Below are 20,435 nucleotides of genomic sequence, written 5' to 3' on the forward strand. Positions count from 1 at the left end.
AACTTTCCAAACTTCAAATATAAAACATGGGTGTGTTCAGGTTTCTGCGTGTATTCTTTTCCAGCTTGCCGCTCCATGTCTTCTGCTGGCTCCGAAGCAATGACGAGGAAACCTGGGAGGTACAAAGTTTTTGGATTTGAAAGCAGCCGTGAAGCTGAAATTCCACTGAGAGTGAGGTAAAATGTGGGAGAAAGGTCCATTGTAGTTGGTCTGATGTTTTGATGTGAGTGAGATTGTGTGTATGCATGTTATTGCTGAAACAAGCCAATTTTTTTGGCAGTAAACACCGACAGACCCACAGTTATAAATCATACAGGGCAGGCCTCCATGCATCCATCTGTTTATACTCATCTGTTCTTCTTCATCATCACTTCATCTGTCAACAGGGGTGACTGTTAACTCTTTCCAGAACTTGTTATTTAATGACATTATTATAATTTTTGCATAAATATAGAAGCCCACGGTAAGCACAGGTTGGTGATTTGCAGTTTAAAGGATGCACACATGAAAGAAACAAACACATTTTTTGGCACTTTGTGCATTTCAAAAACAGACCCTGCTTGTATATTATTGGCTTTCAAAATTGTGTATTTGTTTGCTACATAAACGACTACTGAGCAACATTCAGCTGATGAGTAAACGTCCAGCATCCAAATTGTGTGTTGATTGTTTTTTTTTGGTATTCACAAACTCCTGAAGGAAATATTTTAGGACTTTGTAGCTGTGAAATGTTTTATTTGATTTATGTTTTACTCTTTGTTGTTAGGTTTAACATTTGTTGGGCTTTTTGGATAAAAATAGCTACCACCATGCAACTGGAAATGATGCTGATGCTAAAAAGAATACTTAAGCTCAAAGAATCAGCTAAAAATCTTTGCCAGAATGCAGATTTGATAGATTGCTCAAGCTTTAAAAAAAAAAATCACTATTAGTACCTGATAGAGCTTTAATCACTAAGGACTATAAAAAGTGACAGAAATATAAAAAAGTTTAAGCCTTAAACTCCACCTCAATAACTATACACTGGAAAAGCGTGAAAGTGGAGAGACTTTTTGACTATGTGACGAGCACTTCTGACCGTTTACTGGACCCGAAGTGCAGAAAGAGGGGTATCTACAGGATGCTGTAAACAAAACTTCATTTAGAATAATTCAAAATTTCGTTTTGCAGCTGTTTTACAAATGGAATAGTATAAACAGATCTGAAAGAAAAGCATGCTTTGTTGAGAAATGGTGAATATAAACAGTACTTTAGTTTGCATTCAAATAAAAGACAAAAAAAAAAATAACGAAAAAGTTCAATTAGTTTGATTATGTGGCATCGCCTGGTTTGCAAACCACCAAACAGTTACCTACTTGGGCATTGCTGTAACGTGTAATAAGGCAACACTGTGGTATACTGAGCAAAAGCCATTGCTAAATAATACTGTGAAGAGCAGCTGCCTGCATATGAAAACCAGTTCTCCAGAGACTGTCCTGTCAGTTCCATTGCATGCCTTTTCAGCGCTTTAGTAAGTGGAAATGTAGATGAAGTTGTCAGATCCGGCAATCCTCTCGTGGGTGTCAAAGCAGCAAACCTGGTCCGTGGTGAGCCTCCATTCCTGTTAATGCTGACCTTTGCCCTTTAGTTCAGCCTCATGAAGCATCCTGTCATGTGATCATCCTTCAGCTCATACTGTAGAGTTAATGAAAACATAACTTTTATGTTGGCAAAAGCTGCACTGTGATTCAATCCCGTGGCTCATATAGATATGTTTAGTCATGAACTTCTAACCAAGCTGCAGGTTAAGTTCATGCATCAGGTGAGTTGGCACTTTTTTTTATAGGTAAGTAGGCAGCATACTACTAATATGACACTCTTGCTGCACACGGCAGGGCTTTCAGCACTTGAAGTTTAAGGCAGCGTTTGGGTGATACTTGGCAGCTGCAGCAGTGTTGGGATCCTGAAAGTTCAGACGGTGCAGGTCACACCAGCGTCCTCGACGTGGCCACAGTTGGTTTTGCCCCAACCGGAAAACTTACACTGGTGAATACTGTCTTCTGTCCCTGCGCATGCAACATCATCCATCCAGATCAGACCAGTACCTGCACAGAAAAGAAGAGGAAGCATTACAAAAAAAGACATGTTTTCAAAAATTATCCAGAAAGGAGACTGATGTTTTTATCTGAGGTGAAATTGAAGGGCAGAGCAGAAACAAAACCCCCAGCATGGAATAGAACATCAGTGACATCAGAGATTAAATGAATTAATGCAGTCGCTACATGAAAAGGAGGAACTGTGGCAGAGGCGATTTGCAAAGCAAAGCAACTATGGGCAATGTAAAGCAACTCAAATACGGTGCTCTAAATAAGACTTCACAAATGGATATGTAGAATTTTATGAGCCAAACCATCACCTAATGTAGGCTGGCACTGAGATGAGCTGATCTCCTGGGACTGCAGCTGAGCTTAACTTCATGAACTGCCTGAACTAATGCTATGCTTGATTAATAATTTCTGAACTACACAGACCCTAGTGTCTCTGTGGTTTTCTTCTCTCCTGTTGTCTTTTTTTCCTGACCTGCTTTTATAAAGCTGTTCTGTTTTCCTCATACTGCTGTAAGAAGAATTAAAATGATAGATTTGAAGAAACTTAAGATAAAAAATGGTCAAAACATGAAACATGTCCTGGAATTTAATGGGTTTTATGATTGAACGTAATCATATATTTGGAAGAAGGAAAAATAACATCTGGACTCAAATACCAACAGAGCACCTCCGATTGTTTCTTTTATGCACCACTTTCCCTGTTGTCTATGTGCACATGTTAGAAGTGGAGCCAAAGAGTAGAAACAAATTCTGAACAAATTGTGCTTCTGAGTTTAAATCACCAGCTGAAGTTTGTGAGTGCTGCAAATCAGCTTTGTGTATCTGTTTGTGCTTCAAATTCTAGAAAGTTTAGAAAGTCAAAAGTTTCAGAGACAAGTGGGATTAATCAAATTCTTCTCATCTCCAAAGAATCACTCAAATCATCCTATCCAAAGAAGTTTGTATTCGTGTCTTGTGAAACACAAAGTACTGACACTGCTTCCTCGCAGAACTGTGGATGAGATCGTTTGTATCCGGTAATAGAATAGACATTTCCAGCTGGTAAGCAGACCATTTGGCAGTATTGTTTTACATTATAATCTTTGGTTCCTGTTTGCAAAACTGGAATCGCTGGAGCTTTCAGGAAGTCCCAAATGCTTTAGTTTTTCAACAATTGTAGATGATTGGAGGTTCTCGGCTTCAAGTGTGGGTTAGTGAACATTTGATTGCACTATGATGCAGATTATGCATTAAACTTAAAAGTAACTAAAATTTTTACTTATAGGGCATCTTTCAAGCTAAATTTAAAAACTAAAATGCTAAAAACATACAGATAAAATGTTTTAAAAAGTTGAAAGAGATTTAAGCACATTTATAAAAAAAATTAAAAATCCAAAGGTGATGAACTAAAGACATGAATAGCAATCTACAATTCAGATATTGACACAGTGGACCTGGACTTTGCAATAAGTCCTATTTGATAAAAGCAAGAGTGAACCAGAGATTTAATGTGAGCATCCAAGGTCAGAATTGAACCAAAAGTCATCCCAAGGTTTCTGAGAGAAGATTTGGCAAAAGGTTTAAGGCATCTGAATGGTTCACTCATCATCACTGTTAATGCAATGCAATTTAACCATAAGAACCAAAAACAAGAGGCATAAATCTTCAAATTATTTTCTGTTATAAATATGTGCACCTCTACTTTGCATCTGTGCACTGAAACAAGCACAGAATTCATATAAAACAGAAACATAATTAAGTTCAGGACGGCTCGCTCACAACGCCAAAGTTAAATAAATAAACAAGTTTAAGGCAACCTTCACACTTCCAACTTTCCCTTTTTTTCTTACAGCAGGAAAATAGGTCAAGACAGTGACAAGACAAAGACAGCTGGAGATTAAATTTTAAAATATGCATGAATAAATTAAGGGAACAGGATAATAAAACTGTGATTACCTTAATTTATTTCTGACCTTATGGACTAATCAAAGTGTGAAAACTATATGAAGCTGACTGTAAACTGCTGCCCTGTAGTGAATGTGATAACATCATCACTAAGTCATAACATAATTAGAAATATGGGTCAGTCCTGTCACACCAATATGGGAGCTGCATTAATAATCTATAATGTTCAATATACTGAAATAATAATGACAAGTCTCTGGGCAGTTTAACTGAACAGCATATTAAACCCTGAAAGTCATTTTATGTTTTTGAAGCTCTTTTTCTTAATGGCTCCATTGGTTCCTTTATCTGTGATAGATATTCTATAATGATCAAATGGATTTATGATGTTCATCATGCAAAAAGGTGTTTATGCCACATTTGCTTGTTTAGAAAAGGAGACGTGTTGCCCCAAACTGCCCCTGCATCTGAAATCTACCAGCTGTTCATCCCCACACAGATCATGACAATGGAGCCAGTATTTGGGTAACTGGGCTGTAAACACTGTCCAAATGTCCCTGAAAGCAGCATATTGGTCCATGGTTTGCCTGTCTGTTTAGATTGTTTGGCTGCTAAACTGCATGTACTCCGGGACATCTGGGAGTCTTCACAGAAAACATCACAATGCAGTGATTAAAAGTGAAAAATTACAATAAACTCAAAGGCTATAATTTCATAAATTAGACCACGCAACTTTACGTTTAACCTGGCCAAAACTGTGAAAGGTTTTTGGAGAAGTTACACGACAAATTTATTGTTTATGATTAAAACTATCACAAAAGCTCAAAACATATATATATATATAACTTGGTCATTAATAATCCCACTTTTCATACCTGCCAAGTAGTTCAAGGCTTGTTAAGATCAAGAAGATTTTATAGGACTATGATGTTAGGATGATATCTGCTGTTACCCCAATGTATGTACGATTCCTGCCCTATATTTTAAGTGATAAAGTCATCTCTCAGTTACAACTCAAAGGAAAATGTGGGTCACAGTCTTCAAACCAGTATGGGAGCTGCACTCTACATTAATTATCTATAATGCTAAATATACTGAAATAATAATGCCAAGTCTCAGGATGATTTAGCTGAATAGGATATTCAAAGTGAGCAAACTAAGGATCAAAAACAAAAGGGGCTCATTCATTTTAAAACATTACAGCCTTTGAAGCATTCGTTTTATATGCTGTACGTGATTTCTTTTAAAAAATCTTCATGCCAGTAGGACTAACATGACAGCATGAGGTTTAAGTGTTCCATTATGGACCAGTGTATTTGTTAAATTATGCTTTTAAATTGAATTTATAAGCGCTGTCATAATACCACATTCTGCTTTTATATTGTTTTACATGACCTTCAATATGATCAATGAAAATAACAGTTCAGTCAGCAAACCCGATGTTTTCACAACACTGTCAAACTGCCTGTTTCCCACTTTTCATCTGGAACACTTTCGATGCATGGACACAGATTTATCAGATGGACCGTGCATAAATGAAACAGGTCCATGCAGAGAAAGCGTTTGCCAGTTTCCTCTTCCTCTGACATTTTTTATGTTTTGCTGCCTGATTAAAGTCGTGCTGAGAAGCAGGAGGCTTTCACAGAAACACATCCAGACTTCAGGAGAAAGATAAACTACAGGATCAATGGAATATCAGGCTAATGGAAATGACACTGAGATCTGGGCATACCGTTGTGTTTATCATGGTCATAGGGGTCACAGCACTTCTTTTTTAACTTTTAATATTTTTATTGATTTCTTTGAACAATTGCTTTTTTCAGGATGGAAACAAAAACAGTATCTTATTTGGCTTTAAAAAGAACAGAGTATATTTGATGTTTATGTTTGATATGTTTGTCTGTTTAGGGAGTAGATCTGATAAATTTAATTTTACTTGCTTTATGGACATACGCTGATTACATATGGCTAGTGATAAAGTAAAATTTATATCTTTCAATGTTAATGGGCTGTTAAATCCAATTAAACGTACTAAAATCCTAACTAAAGTGAAAGCAGAACAAGCCCATATAGTCTACTTACAGGAGACCCACATGACAGATAAGGAGCACGTAAAATTAAAGAGAATGGGTTTTACTAATCTGTTTTTTTCTTCATACAAATCAGGACATAGGAGAGGAGTTGCAATCCTTATTTCAAGCAAATTAAACTTTGAAAAAGTATCTGAAATGGGTGATAAAGAGGGCAGATTTATTCTAGTAAAAGGGAAAATAGATGGGAATTTGATCACCCTCTTAAATGTTTATGCCCCACCAAAGAGTGATATTAGCTTCTTCCAAAGGATTATTAATATTATGGTAACAGAAACAGAAGGCCTTTTGATCTGTGGAGGGGATTTAAATATACACCTGCAGCCAAAATTAGACTCGTCTAGCAAGAAAACATACGATATGAAATCTCCATATATCAAAGTGAATGCACTTTTTGAGGAGGTAGGATTAATGGACATATGGCGAGACCTTTTTCCTAATAGAAAGGACTATACTTACTACTCTGCCCCACACTCTCTTTATACAAGGATAGATTATTTTATAACATTTGGTAAAGATAAGGATAAAATATATACTTGTGGAATTGGAACGATAGATATAAGTGACCATGCACCAATATATTTATCCATTGATTTTAACTTACGGTTAAAAAATAATACATGGAAATTGAACTCAAGTCTATTGAATGATTCACCTTTCAAGGCACAAATTAAATCAGAAATTAGTCTCTTTTTAGAGTTCAATGATACCGGAGAAGTACCACCTCCCATACTATGGGATACTCTGAAGGCGGTACTAAGAGGGAAAATTATAGCAATAGCTTCATTTAGGAAAAAAGATAAGAATAGAAAATTAGAAGAGTTGAGTAAGAAACTAAAGGAATTAGAAAGAAGACATAAAAGGGACTTAACACAGGATATATTAAGGGACATCAAAAACATTAGGAACGAAATTAACAATATAGCCACACAAGAAATCAAGAAAGATTTAATGTTTTTGAAACAGAGACAATATGAAAGTGGCATTAAATCTACCAAAATATTGGCGTGGAAATTGAAAAAAAAGATAGCGGAAAATACAATTTATAAAATTAGGGACCCAAGTACAAAAGTGATAAAAAATAAATTAAATGAAATACAGGAAGCCTTTGAAAGATTTTATAAAACCCTATACTCTGAAGCCCCGGGCGGGACTGAAGCTCAGATGGATAGCTTTCTGAACTCTCTAGACTTACCCACTCTAGATGAAGAACAAAATCAAGCAATGACAATGAATATAACTGAGGAAGAATTAAAAGCTGCAATTAATAGGCTTAAATTAAGTAAATCACCAGGACCAGATGGTTACACGGCAGAGTGGTATAAAGAATTTAAAAAGGAACTGATACCTGTCTTACTGCCTACATTGAATTGGGTTTTGAAAAAGGCACAAATGCCCCCCAGTTGGAAGGAGGCAATTATTTCAGTTATACCAAAAGAAGGCAAAGATAAAATGGAATGTGGATCTTTCAGGCCAATCTCTGTTCTTAACGTGGACTATAAACTTTTCACATCTATCATGGCCAAACGGCTAGAAGAGTTCCTACCAACACTGATATGTAATGATCAAACAGGTTTCATACATCAACGCCAAACACAGGACAATATACGAAAGACACTACACATTATGGACCATATACAAAAACACAAAATCAAAGCAATTGTGATGAGTGTAGACGCTGAAAAAGCCTTTGACTCTGTCAATTGGAAGTTCCTCTACAGGGTACTATATAAATTTGGCTTTCATGATATGATTATTAAAACGATACAAGCATTATATGATAATCCTACAGCCAGGATCAAAATTAATGGATGCCTATCCAACAGTTTTACCCTAAAAAGGGGCACTAGACAGGGCTGTGCATGGTCACCGTTACTTTTTGCACTATACTTGGAACCACTAGTTCAATCCATCAGGCAAAATAAGAACATTAAGGGAATTTTTATCAAAGGGACACAATATAAACTGGCTTGCTACGCGGATGACATTTTGATTTACCTTGGACACCCAACATATTCTTTACCCAAGCTGATGCAGTCATTTGAACAATACGGCCAACTATCAGGCTATAAAATTAATATAGGTAAAACCCAGCTACTCTCATATAACTACAGCCCACCAGAAGAAATAAAATGTAGTTATCTCCTGGTATGGCAAACGGAGTGTTTTAAATATTTAGGCATAAATTTACCGAAAGACCTTACAAAACTATTCGAACAGAACTACCTACCCTTATACAAAAAAATAAAGGAAGATATAGTAAGATGGAATTTAATTCCTTTCTTTAGTTTTAATTCAAGAATTGATTCTATTAAAATGAATGTATTGCCAAGATTTTTGTATCTATTTCAAACCCTACCAATAGAGATTAACCAAAGTCAATTTAATGAGTGGGATAAAATGTTATCTAGATATATATGGCAAGGTAAAAGACCAAGGGTTCGCCTTAAAACACTACAGCTGGCTAAGCAAAAGGGAGGATGGGGCCTCCCTGACCTCAGATATTATTATTTTGCAGCGCAGATGAGAGCAATAATATGCTGGTGTAACCAATCATACACTGCCCAATGGAAAACCATTGAGGAACAAATGCTGTCTATACCTATTCAGGCAACTCTAGCTGACAATAACTTACAAACCTATATAAAAAATACTGATAACATGTGGGTGAAAAGGACCCTTAAAACATGGAGAACTATTATAAAGGAATATAAACTCGAGACCAATATTACAGTTCTTAAATGGTGTGCTTACGACTCAGAGTTCAAACCTAATGAACTGGATTCTAGATTCAAGGACTGGACAGGTAAGGGCATAACAGCCCTGTGCAGTATAATGAAGGATGGAAAATTGTTCAGCTTTGACATGCTTAGAAAAACATTTTCATTAGAAAAAGAAGACTTCTATCGATATCTGCAGTTAAGGCACTATGCCGACACGAAGATGAGAAACGTAACAATGATAAACACACGCTTGATGGAACTGTTTATAAAAAGCTATAACTCAGAAACTATTGATAGAATTGTATCATGTCTCTATAAGGGTCTAATGGATTTGAAACCACATTCGACTTCATATATTAGAACAAAATGGGAGAAGGAAGGAGGGATAAAAATATTAGAGGAAGAATGGACGGCAATATGGAGATATCAGTGGATGTGTACCAGCTCACAAAAGTGGAGGGAATTTGGCTGGAAGTGCCTAATTAGATACTTTATAACACCTTCTCAGAAGTCTCATTATGATGATAACCCCCCTGCTTGTTGGAGGAACTGTGGAAATCAAAGTGCAAATCATTACCATATTTTCTGGGACTGCTCAATCTTGAGGGATTATTGGAGAGAAATACATAATGCCTTACAGGATATCTTTAAACGTGAAATACCTCTCGAGAGTAAGACTATGTTCTTTGGATATATACCTCAGGAATGGCCTAAATATGATAAACATTTAATAAATATTTTATTGGTGGCCTGTAAAAAGAATATCACCAGAAAATGGTTACCCCCAGAGAGCCCAAACATAAGTACATGGATGGAAATCACAATGGAAATTTATAACATGGAAAAGATAACAGCTTCTGTTAACCACAAGCTGGAGAAATTTACATCATATTGGGAAAACTGGGTTAAATATATCACGCCTCATAGGCCAGATTTTACTATTACAAACCAATAATTATGATGTATGTATATATATTTATAGGATCACCCCATACCAACACATCCGTGTTTTTTTTTTTTTTTTTTTTTTTCTCTTTTCTTAGGTTTGTTAGTTTTGTTTTTTGTTTTTTGATTTTCGGATTATGTGATGGTTTCAATTACTTCTATCGTTGTAAGTATTCTTCCCTTATGACTTGGATGTAAATTAAAATACTATTTCAGTATTTAAGGCAGATAACCTAAGTATGAAGAATGCTTACATGATGTACATACTGTGAATGCCTGCTTTTGAAACCTTAATAAAAATATGAATTAAAAAAAATAAATAAATAAAAAGAACAGAGTGCGTAAGTTTCAGTTTATTTTGGATTTTCTGTAATTCACATAGGTTCATTTTGATGTTTGCACAGGGTCAAATATATACATACAAGCTCAAATATACACATAGACTCCCACTAATATTTGGTTAAATGTGATTTTGCTAGCTGCACCTCGACCAGATGCTTTTGTTAGCCATCAACAAGCCACAAGTTGACGACTCTTCCTAACAGGATTAGTAGAGTTAATTTAAATTGGTTGGTTTTATGGCATGACCAGAGTTTTAAGCCTAGCACACACATCTTCAACATGAGGTTGGGGTTTTGGGATGGCCATTCCAGAAACTTAATGTTAGCCTGGTTTTCATGTATGACTGGAATCATTGTCCTGTTGGAACACCCAGTTGTGTCCAAGTTTCAACCATTTAGCTGCTGATTTGAGGTGAATTTGAAGAATTTGCAGGTAATCCCCTTTTTTAAATTATTTTATCCACTTTCGGCAATGTACCAGTATCACTGTAAACAGCCCCAGAGCATGATGCTACCACCACCATGCTTGACAGCTGGTACATTGCTCTTACATTTGAAAGCTTCACCTTTACTTATCCAAACATACTTCCTGTCAATTTAGCCAAACACCTCGATTGTCATGGTCCTGAGTCTGTGACTCAGGGTTTTTGTATTAATAAATATTAGCTTGTGTTCTGGTTGTTTTCTGTTAAGCTTTTCCTAGTTAGGTTTTGCGCTCCCCCCTGTTTAGTGTTGGGTCATTCCTGCCCGTGCGTTTCCTCTGTTCGCGGTCTGTGTAATTTTCCTGTTTTACTTTGAAAATCTGTGTCTCGTGATGTCAATTAGGATCAGCTGTGTCTTCCTCCTGTTTTGGCCATTCCTCATTCCCTTCCATGTGTATTTATAGTGTGTGTATACCTGTGCTGATCGTCGCTTCGTCTGTGTATCTCAGTGTCTCTCTGTGCCGTTTTCCCGTGTTTGTATGATTTCAGGTTTGTTCCCTAGTTTTCCCCAGTTTGACTTAGTTTTGTCCTCACTTCTGTTTATTGTCACTCACTGTAAATAAACTCACTCGCATCACCACCATTGTCTGCAACTTGGGTCTTCCTTCACAACAGCACACGACTGCTGCTCCAGCAGTGACATCGATCTTTTTCTTTTCTGGCCATAAAATCTTTCTCCAGAAGGCATTTGGCTTCTCAAAGTGGGCGGCTGCAAATTTCAGTTAAGCTTAAAGGTGTTGATTTTAGAGCAGGGGCTTGTTTCTTGAATGACACCCTCTCAGTCCAAACTTGTTTCACTGTGGACAGTGATGCAGCAGTTCTAAGGTCATGCCCGGCTTGACATTGCCTTGGTGCGTCCTGGGTTGTTTTTGAACATCCTAACAAAGAAGAGTTGAAGTCTTCTTGGAAAAGTGGTGACTCATTTGAATAACTTGTATTTCTGCTGCTGTACAGTTGTTTGAACTGATTGTCTTGGAGTTGTTTAGAAATAGCTCCGAGAGACCCTCCCAGCTTGTGTACATCTACAATTCTCCTTCTTAGATCTTCACTTTGTCCCCTAGACCTTCCCGTTGTTCTGGGTATTGATCAATCCATTGAGTGCTGTCAAACAAATTCTTTTTATGTTGGCAAAAGAGAAACTGCCAGTTGTGGTCAATCATCAGAACAGGTCAAAGAAATCATTAAAACCCCCAAATTACCATGAAATTTATGGCAATAATAAGTGTATTCAAACGTCTAATCACAACTGTATATGTTTTATGCCTGAAAGATGTATTATATATAATCAGTTCCCTGACTGGTTGTGGGAACTGGTTTCTATCCAGTTCTGAAAGATTTAAATATTCACTTGAAGCTATGTTCTTGATGACTAGTTCAATAAACAGAGGATAAGACAGGAGGGAAAAAAATTGACTAATGTATGAGCAATAAAATTCAAAACTGTTTACAGTTCAATGGAAAAGGCTAAACATTGTTTATACAAATATTATGTGTGTATGTAAGAGCCATTTGGAAGAGTTAATCACATTCTTCAGTAATTAAATCGTATTTCAAATCTTGTAGCTCTTTGAACTGTGGATAACAAACACACAGGGCCAGATCAGTGTGGATAATGATAGCACTGCTGGCACCAACAGCCAGATTAACATCCAAATGCTTGTGCTGAATGTTGTTACACACTGCGCCAGTCAGTTTACATACAGGGTACAAAAAACTATTAATTTTTTTAATCAAAGAATTGCTGATTAGTATGGCTCATCTCTCAGCACTAATTATATATAAAAACATCTCAATGTTGTAACTTTTGCAATGAAGTGAACTGAGATGAACCTGGTGATCCAAACAGAGAGTTAAAATCAAAGTTAATCACTGAGTTATAATATTTCAACTTCAACATAATTTTTCAGTGGTGCTCTAATGTGACTGTATTCAGGCAAAAAAAACACAAGGAGAAAGATTTTCGCCTTGCGTCTTAGACTCAAAGGTTAACTGGTGTTGCACATTTATAAAATATGATATTTCAACCCACTATCTTCTATCTTCATTGACAATTTTTAAATAAATCACAAAAATTAAAAATGAAATGCCTGTAAAATGTATTTGTTTGGAAATGAGTGTATTATGTGTGCCAGGCTTCCACGACTCACACTTTGCACCTTAAACTCCTAGGACCTGGCGTCCACATATGTGGACATCACATTTTGGGTTATTTAGACCAAAATACTCAATTTTGCTCTACAAGGGCCTGATATCCACTTACGAGGACATTATACTGCCACTGTTCTATCAAAATTTTAAACAAATATCCTCATATGTGCCTCTTATTTTTCTTAAAAACAAAAATAAGGTAAAAAAATAATCTGGTAATTCTTTGTTTTTACATTCATCGGGCCCCAATATGCCCAAATATCAAAGAGAAATTAAAAATCCATGCCGTGGAAGAGTTCAGGTCTTAGGAGGTTAATGTGCACATCCACACAGGATGATAAAGATTTCTTTTATGTCAAATGTTTAATTTAAAGGCTCATTACTGAATAATAATGGATAATAAGGGCAAACAACTATCTGATTCAATCTGCATGCCTCCTACATTCTTGCTCTAAAGATAAACTGCTGCAGCATTGACATCCTGAAAGCAGGAGGACCCCATAACCACATGTGTCTCCATGCGGCCTGCACAAGATGGAAATAAGGTATGTAGAGGGGAAAGAACACATGAGGCTTCAGAGGTAGTTGGTCCATTGTGGTTGTACATGATACTCCAGCTGTTCTGCGGTTGAGCCTTCTGAGGGTTTACTTTAACGGACATGAGCCTTTAAGCCGTTTACTCTGGATCTCAACACTCATTTGCAGCACTGTGTGCGCGCCCATGTTTTGTCCGTTTACGCCAAATTTGTGACACTTCACACAAACAAGAGTTGAATCACCAAACCACTGCGTGAGAGTTGAGGGAAACACCCAAGAGAGGGATTTAGAAGACGGAAAAGTAGACGTTTTGTGTAATCAGGCAAAAAACAGCACTGCTGTCTGCAGAAATGAATCAAGCCAAATTTTATTTCTGTGGAATGTAGTTTGTCCAAATTACTGATAATAGCTGTGTTTCAGACAGAGACTTCTGATGTTTCTATTCAACAAGCACTTTTTTAGTAAATTAGACCACATGTGTTAGTCCCGGTCTCAGTGTTTGCTACTTCCTGTTTTATTTTGATAGTGCCTTGTCTGTTGTGTGCTATGTTTAATTTTGCGTCCCCTCTTCTTGTTACTCTGATTCCATTTAGCTGTGTTCCCTGGTGTTTAATTAAACCACCATCTTAGTTTATTTCCCCGTTTTTCCAAGTCCTGTTTTTGGGTCCAATTCTGCTAGCCACACAGCCTATATAACAATAATATATGTTATTTTTCTGCCATATATGTATACGCACAGTGGTGGATATTAAATATGGCCAAAGTTTAATAATATAGCACCTTATGACCTTTATAATAAGGTCAGCACATGTACAAGTAATCTCTGTGACCCAAAAGCTCAGGCTTCAGAGTGCTCTAAATGTTTTCATATTTATTTTTCATCTCTAAATGTTTCATGATGTCAGTAAGAGCAAAGCTACAAGCAAAGCTAAAGATGACCACAGCAGGTAGCTCTGGATGTCTAATTTATCAGACTTTTTACAAACTGAATTGTCAGAAACAAATTGTGAATCTTTGCTTGCTAGGCAAATGTGTAAACAAGTGTGAAGCCACTGATGTCAATAAGAGCAGACACTCAAAATATGGCCATTTTTTGACATATTATTTTTAGTTGCTGTTCAGGACTCCTGTTTTCAAAGGGTATTCTTCCAGAAGAAAGTTAACTTAAAAAGAGAAGAGCTAAAACATCTAATTTCAGACTCAAACTTAGCGACTGTACACAGGACCAGTCTAAGATTAATAAAGATTAACTATGAATAAAAACAAAACAAAACACTTTTTCTTGTAGCTAATTCAAAATTAAAAATAAGTATTAAAAAAGGCTTTAAATGAAACAATTATGCCCCCTTCAATTCTGTTTTCAGAGTTTAATAGAAAGTTCAGTGTTTTTTTGTACAGATGTTTTTCATCACACCATAATAATTATTTAGCTTATGATTCATATGTGATGTAGCCCTGTTGCATCACAGTCAGTGGCTTCTAGGTTTGAATCTGGATCAGAGCACTTCTGCATAGATTTAGGAGTTTCTCTCTTTTACTTGCATGGGTTTCATCTGAATTAATCAAAAACAGGCCAGGTTAATTTCCCCATTAGTGTACCTGACAGAGTACAGAGTACTGTACTCTGGCTCCACTTGTTAAAGCTGGAGCCAGATATAAGCCAGTACTTATTTACAACCCTGCACCCCACCTCTCACATATCTAGAACGTGACCTGATAGGTCATTTGTGCAAACTGTTTTCATAAGTTTGCATAATGCATAATGCAGCTGTATGAAGAAGTGCAAGTAAAAACTGGTGACTTACTTTTGGTTAAAGTTGAAGTCAACACCCTTAATCTTTTTAAAATCTTTTTCTTTTAAAGTTTTATAATCTTTTTATAATCTACTACAGTACTCTGCAAACATTTTACACACTTCTCATTTCTTTATATTTTGCTATGTAAATAGCAAAGGTACATTGTTTATGTTTAAACATGTTTTAGAGTTGAAACTTAATATGGCCACCTTTATTCTTCAACACAGCCTGAACTCTCTTATTTCACTCTCTAATTTCTTTAAGTAGTCCTCAGGAATAGTTCTTCAGGCTTCTTGAAGGACATTCAAAGCTTCTATAGATGTTGGCTGCATTTTGTTTAATTCTCTGTCAAGTAGTGCTCCATTTTGTCTTTTATTTATTTAAATCCAGGCGTGCTCTTTCTGCATTGTGTTGAGGGTGACTGTCATGCTGAAAAATTAATCCACTTCCAGTCCACTTTTCAAGCTTCCCAGTTGGTATTGCATGGTGGATCCGGATCTGAGAATACTTTTCTGCACTCATAATTCCATCAATATTGACACCACTGGCTGTGATGAAGCCTTACACCATGACAGAGCCCCCAAAATATATTACAGATGGGTGTAGGCTAGGGCTGTGCGATATGACCAAAGTATATCCCGATATTCATATCCCGATATAAGACATCTATCGTCTCGGCAACGATGTAAATCACAAAAATGTAACATTTTCTGTAAAGTCTATGAATCTCGGGCAGGTCGACTTGCGTGAAGTGTTTCCAGCCGGGCGTCTTGTACCTGGAGTCAAGTATTTCAACTGATGCATGAAACGATACATTTTTAGACATAAGTTGTAACGGCAGTCCTTTTCTTTGTAAGTATTTATTACACGGCGTGCCCCGGGGAAAAGCCTGTTCTAACGTTTGAGTCTAAGGTTTATTTGTTAGCACCTAATGGCGCTTTTTTTTACTTCTCATCCACAAACACTCTGCATACTCTTTCACGTGATTCAGTTTATTTTGAAAAGTCTCAACAGGATCTCGAGCTTTATTGTGAAAGGTTTATGTGGAAAATAAACAAGCGGACGGTGGAGCCACGCCATGGTTTTACCGTCGTTGTTGCTAACGACAACGCATAAAAGCAGTCACTTGTCTGTTCGTAGTGTGGTTATATTAAATATAAGAGAAAGAGAGAACTTTAAGAAATTAAACGATGAAAAAATATTGCCGTAAACAGTTTATTTTGCGACATCATGAAACAAAAGATAGCGTAAAATGAAACGATAGACGCGTTTATATCGTCGTCCGATATATATCGTTATATCGAACAGCCCTAGTGTAGGCACTCTCTGTTGTACCATAAGACTTCTTCACAACCTTTTCTCCCTGTTTCCCTTCCTAAAGAGTGGCTTCATGACAGCAACCCTTTCATGAAGACCATTTCTGATGAGGCTTCAGTGAACAGTAGATGGATCAACTGAAGGTGCAGATACATCTTTCAGTTCATGTGTCAGGCCTTTGCTGGATTTTCTCCTGTTTCTTAAGAACATGACTTGCTCATCAGCGGTTTGCATCTTTTTGGCTTTTTGGCTAAAAGGGGATTCATGATGTTGGTGTTGATATCTCTACCAAACTGCGTTATCTTTGGTATTTTTCATTGATTGAAAGAAAGAAATTGGAACAAATTTATATGTTTCTTTTTTTATAAGGCTGGTAATAAGTGCCTAAAGACAAAATATTAAACTGGTTCTTTTCAAAGGTATCCGTTACGTGTAGAAAAAACACTGGTTCATCCCTTGAGTTAGATGCCTATTTTTTTTGAATGACTCAAAGGTCAGTGGATAACAAAACAAAAAAAACCTTTCTTTTTCTGAAAATGGCCCGGTACAAGGATTGAAGTAAAAATAAGTGAAAAAGCAGCCAGTGCCCAAAGAAAAACTTTAAAAGACCTCCAGATAGCCTGAAAAAGTAGTCTGCCTCCTTATAAACAAAACATAATGAAATGAGGAGTTGCTCAAGACTTTTTCACACTGCTGTGGACGGGTTTATTTTTACTGCAATTATGATGACACAAACCCCAGTTTCCTGGCTGGAGTTCAGGTTTCTCTGAGCCATCATACATAATATAAACTTTAATATAAACTTTATTACTGTTTTCTAAGCAGAAACACTCCTGTGTGTTATTATTAGCAATCAATATGATGTTTCTTTGAATATGTTTAGGGCACGTACTGAATGAGCTAAGGATTTTAGGAGTTGAGAAATGTCCATAGTTTGTTTTACAAGTTTGAAAAATAGTGTTTCAAGTTTCGCTTTTGTGCTTTTTTGATAACTGCTGTGGTATTAATGGAGAAGGACAGGTCATCAGCTAGGTGTACACCCAGGAACTTAACACTGCTGAGCCTTTCCACAGCAGATCCATCTGTGGTGAGGTCTGTGTGGTGATCTCTGCCAGACTTCCTGAAATCGACCACCATCTCTTTTGTTTTGTCCACATTGATAGTGAAATTATGGGATCTACACCAAACTTCAAGCTGCTCCACGTCCAATCTATAAGTGGACTCATCGTTGTCAGTGATGACACCAACCACAGTTGTGTCATCTGCGAACTTCACAATGTGGTTAGTGCTGAGTCTGGCGGTACAGTCATGTGTGAGCAGACTGAAAAACAGCGGGCTCAGGGCAGTTTTGTATTTCCTAAAGAAATTCAGGGTTTGTAATGTCCGAAATTAATATAAAAGTTTGGAAAAAGTTTGGTTATTTTTAGTTTGGACAAACGTTAAAACAGAAAGCTGGGAGGTTAAAAGGGTGTACAGAGTTTAAGCAGGGTATTTAGAGATTACACAGAAAGTCTCCAGTTCAAATTTATTTAAAATCAAAGATGGAAAATTGTAACTGAAAACTACTGGTCTGTTTATTGGAGCAGGGATGAAGCATGAAAGGTAACCTGACTTGTCTTTGGACTGCTAATTGAATGTATTTTTTACAGTTGTGCCTGATTTTGTGTAGCTCTGGAAAAACTCACCTGTCGTTTCTGCAAACACTCACATACTGTATGTCATTTTGGTAGTCAGGAGGCAAATGAGTGGCTTTCTCATCAAGTCATTTTATTTTGTTCTGTCCTTTCACAGATGCTATGAGTAAGACAAAGGCTAAAACGGAATCAGAAAGGTTAGTGAGTCATCTGAAAATGTATGTGAATTCCAGATAGTTTAAAATTGAATCCAGCCATGATGTTAGCCTGTGCTGTTTTCTTGAGGTTGTCCCCTGGAACAAAAGCATGATTTCCCTCAATTTTCCAGACTTATTGGTAACAACTCAGCCTGGACAGAGGCTCTGAATGATGTCAGGCTGACTGCTGAATGAAATAAAATGGGGAAAGAAACAGATGGATATGACCCATGAGAGTCTTTCTTGACGACATCTGGCTAGCACGACTTTCACCATAAAAGTTTAATATTAATCCCTGCAGCATTTTAGGGTACAGTTGTGCCACTCAAATCCAAAAAGCAGAGTTAGTAAAAATCAGAGCGACTTCCATCATTAAGTTTCACCATGGATATGTATTGTAGATAAAAACAATGATTGCCATGTTCCTCATTGCAGATCATGAGCGCTGACCTATAAAGAATGAGCTTAAAAACTCAGAAAAGACGATTACATTGCTATTACATCAGACTCAACAAGTGAAAGGTTTATTCACTTAGTCAACTGGTTCAAATGGGAACAGCCTGACTTGGTGCCAGATCCCACAGTTTGCCTTCAGAGGTCTTGCTGAGTCCATGCCTTGGTAAATCTAAGCTGTTTTGGCAGTAGCATGCAAGTAACCAACAAACATAATGCCATAAGGTTTTGACCCATTGATATATGGGTGTTTTGACACAAAATGGTTTATAATGTGCTTCTAATTCACCCCAGCACTCACTCACACTTACATGCTGATGGTGGCAAACCAAAACCCATTAAAGACACTTTGGCAGAAGAGCTGAAACCAAACATGCATTTTGTGGAAATTCTAACATTTCCTGAAACATGAGCACTGCTTTACCACATGACAACAATAAAGCTGTGATGAAAAGACAAGAAAAAAACAACAACAATGTGATGCCCTTATACTAAAATTCCAGTGGTTAATAGTGTCATGGTCCTGAGTCTCTGAGCCAATGTTTTGACTTTTGCAAAGTTTATGGTTCATTGAGTTTTGTATTTTTGGTTATCATTTAGGACTTTAGTTTTTAAGTTCTGGTTACATGTGTAATGTGGGTTCTCTTTACATCTTAATTATTGATTTGTATGTACTTCTCTGTGACTCAGTTTAGTATGGCCACCCTCAGTGTCTCTTTGTTTCTCATTAAGTCTTCATTTATGTTATGTCCTGCTTCATTTTGGTACTTCTTTGTCTTTTGTGGTTTGTATATAGTTTTTTTTTTTTTTTTTTTTACCTTGTCTAGTTACCTAGATTCTGTTTAAATGTGCCTCATTTGCCCCCTTGTGTTCAGTTCTTTTAATTGCCCTCTTGTGTGTATACGATGTCTTCCTCATTCTACATAGAGTTTTTCCACCAGTTTAAAATAAGACTGTGCATTTGTGCAACCTGCTAGTCACCCACCTACTACAATGACAGCCACCTGCTTGCCAGATCCTGCTACCCCTAAGTCTAAGTCCTCTGAAAGGAAGTGTTGATTTAGGCAATGCTGTTCAGCCTCATTGCTACAGCAATAGCACAGCAGCAGTGTTCACTTCCCCTAAATGCTTTCTTGTGTGTATATAAGCAGTGTCTTCCCCTGAGTCATCGTCACAGTGTCTGTTTTTGGTTCTTGTGTCTTCTCTGCCTGAATTATTGGATTCCTCTATTGACTTATATTTTATTTAATTTTTGATTTTCCATCTATTTAAATAAAGCTACATTTCCAGTTTATTCTCTTGCCTTAAGACTTTGAATGTGTTCGCTGGTCCACTGCAGGATACTGTGTCAACGTTATGATTTGATTTAATCTGATATAAAAACTCCACCTGGATTCAAATCATTCTCAATTCTTTTTTTTATTTGTATTTGACGGTGAATGCACTAACACATATCCCACCCCCATCTTCTTAAAGGACTTAAACTCGGTCCAGCAGTTTTGCTGCCTCTGGTTCAGATCCAAACACTATTGAAATGAACCAAGTTTCTCTCCAAAGGGATGTTTGGTTTTCAAGACCTCCTCAGCTGGCTTGGCACCATTATAGCATTAGCCACCTTTTCCTGACTCTTTGACTCATACATGTAAGAAAGTAATGTGTTTCCTCCTTTGTTAAACATATTTCTGTCAAAAGGGGCCTTTGATGAGTTGCAGTCTCATAATTCCCACCTTGCAAGTGTAGCTGCATTAAATGAATGAATTCATTGATTGCAATAATAGCATATGGCCAAAGCAAATCTTGG

At 36.9% G+C, this 20,435-nt stretch overlaps 1 protein-coding gene across 1 annotated transcript in view; it reads right to left on the minus strand.

Annotated features, from left to right (window-relative positions):
- Positions 1-1,806: 1,806 nt before the first annotated feature.
- The window catches only part of scara5 (scavenger receptor class A, member 5 (putative)), a 104,081-nt gene continuing 85,452 nt past the window's right edge, over positions 1,807-20,435 (minus strand). Inside the window, exon 12 of the mRNA XM_026194496.2 lies at positions 1,807-2,084. Coding sequence (XP_026050281.2) covers positions 1,951-2,084 — 134 coding nt within the window. The 3' untranslated portion in view covers positions 1,807-1,950. The remainder of the gene's footprint in view (positions 2,085-20,435) is intronic.

Source organism: Astatotilapia calliptera, chromosome 15 (genome assembly GCF_964374335.1).
Source record: "Astatotilapia calliptera chromosome 15, fAstCal68.1, whole genome shotgun sequence".
Lineage (NCBI taxonomy): Eukaryota > Metazoa > Chordata > Actinopteri > Cichliformes > Cichlidae > Astatotilapia > Astatotilapia calliptera.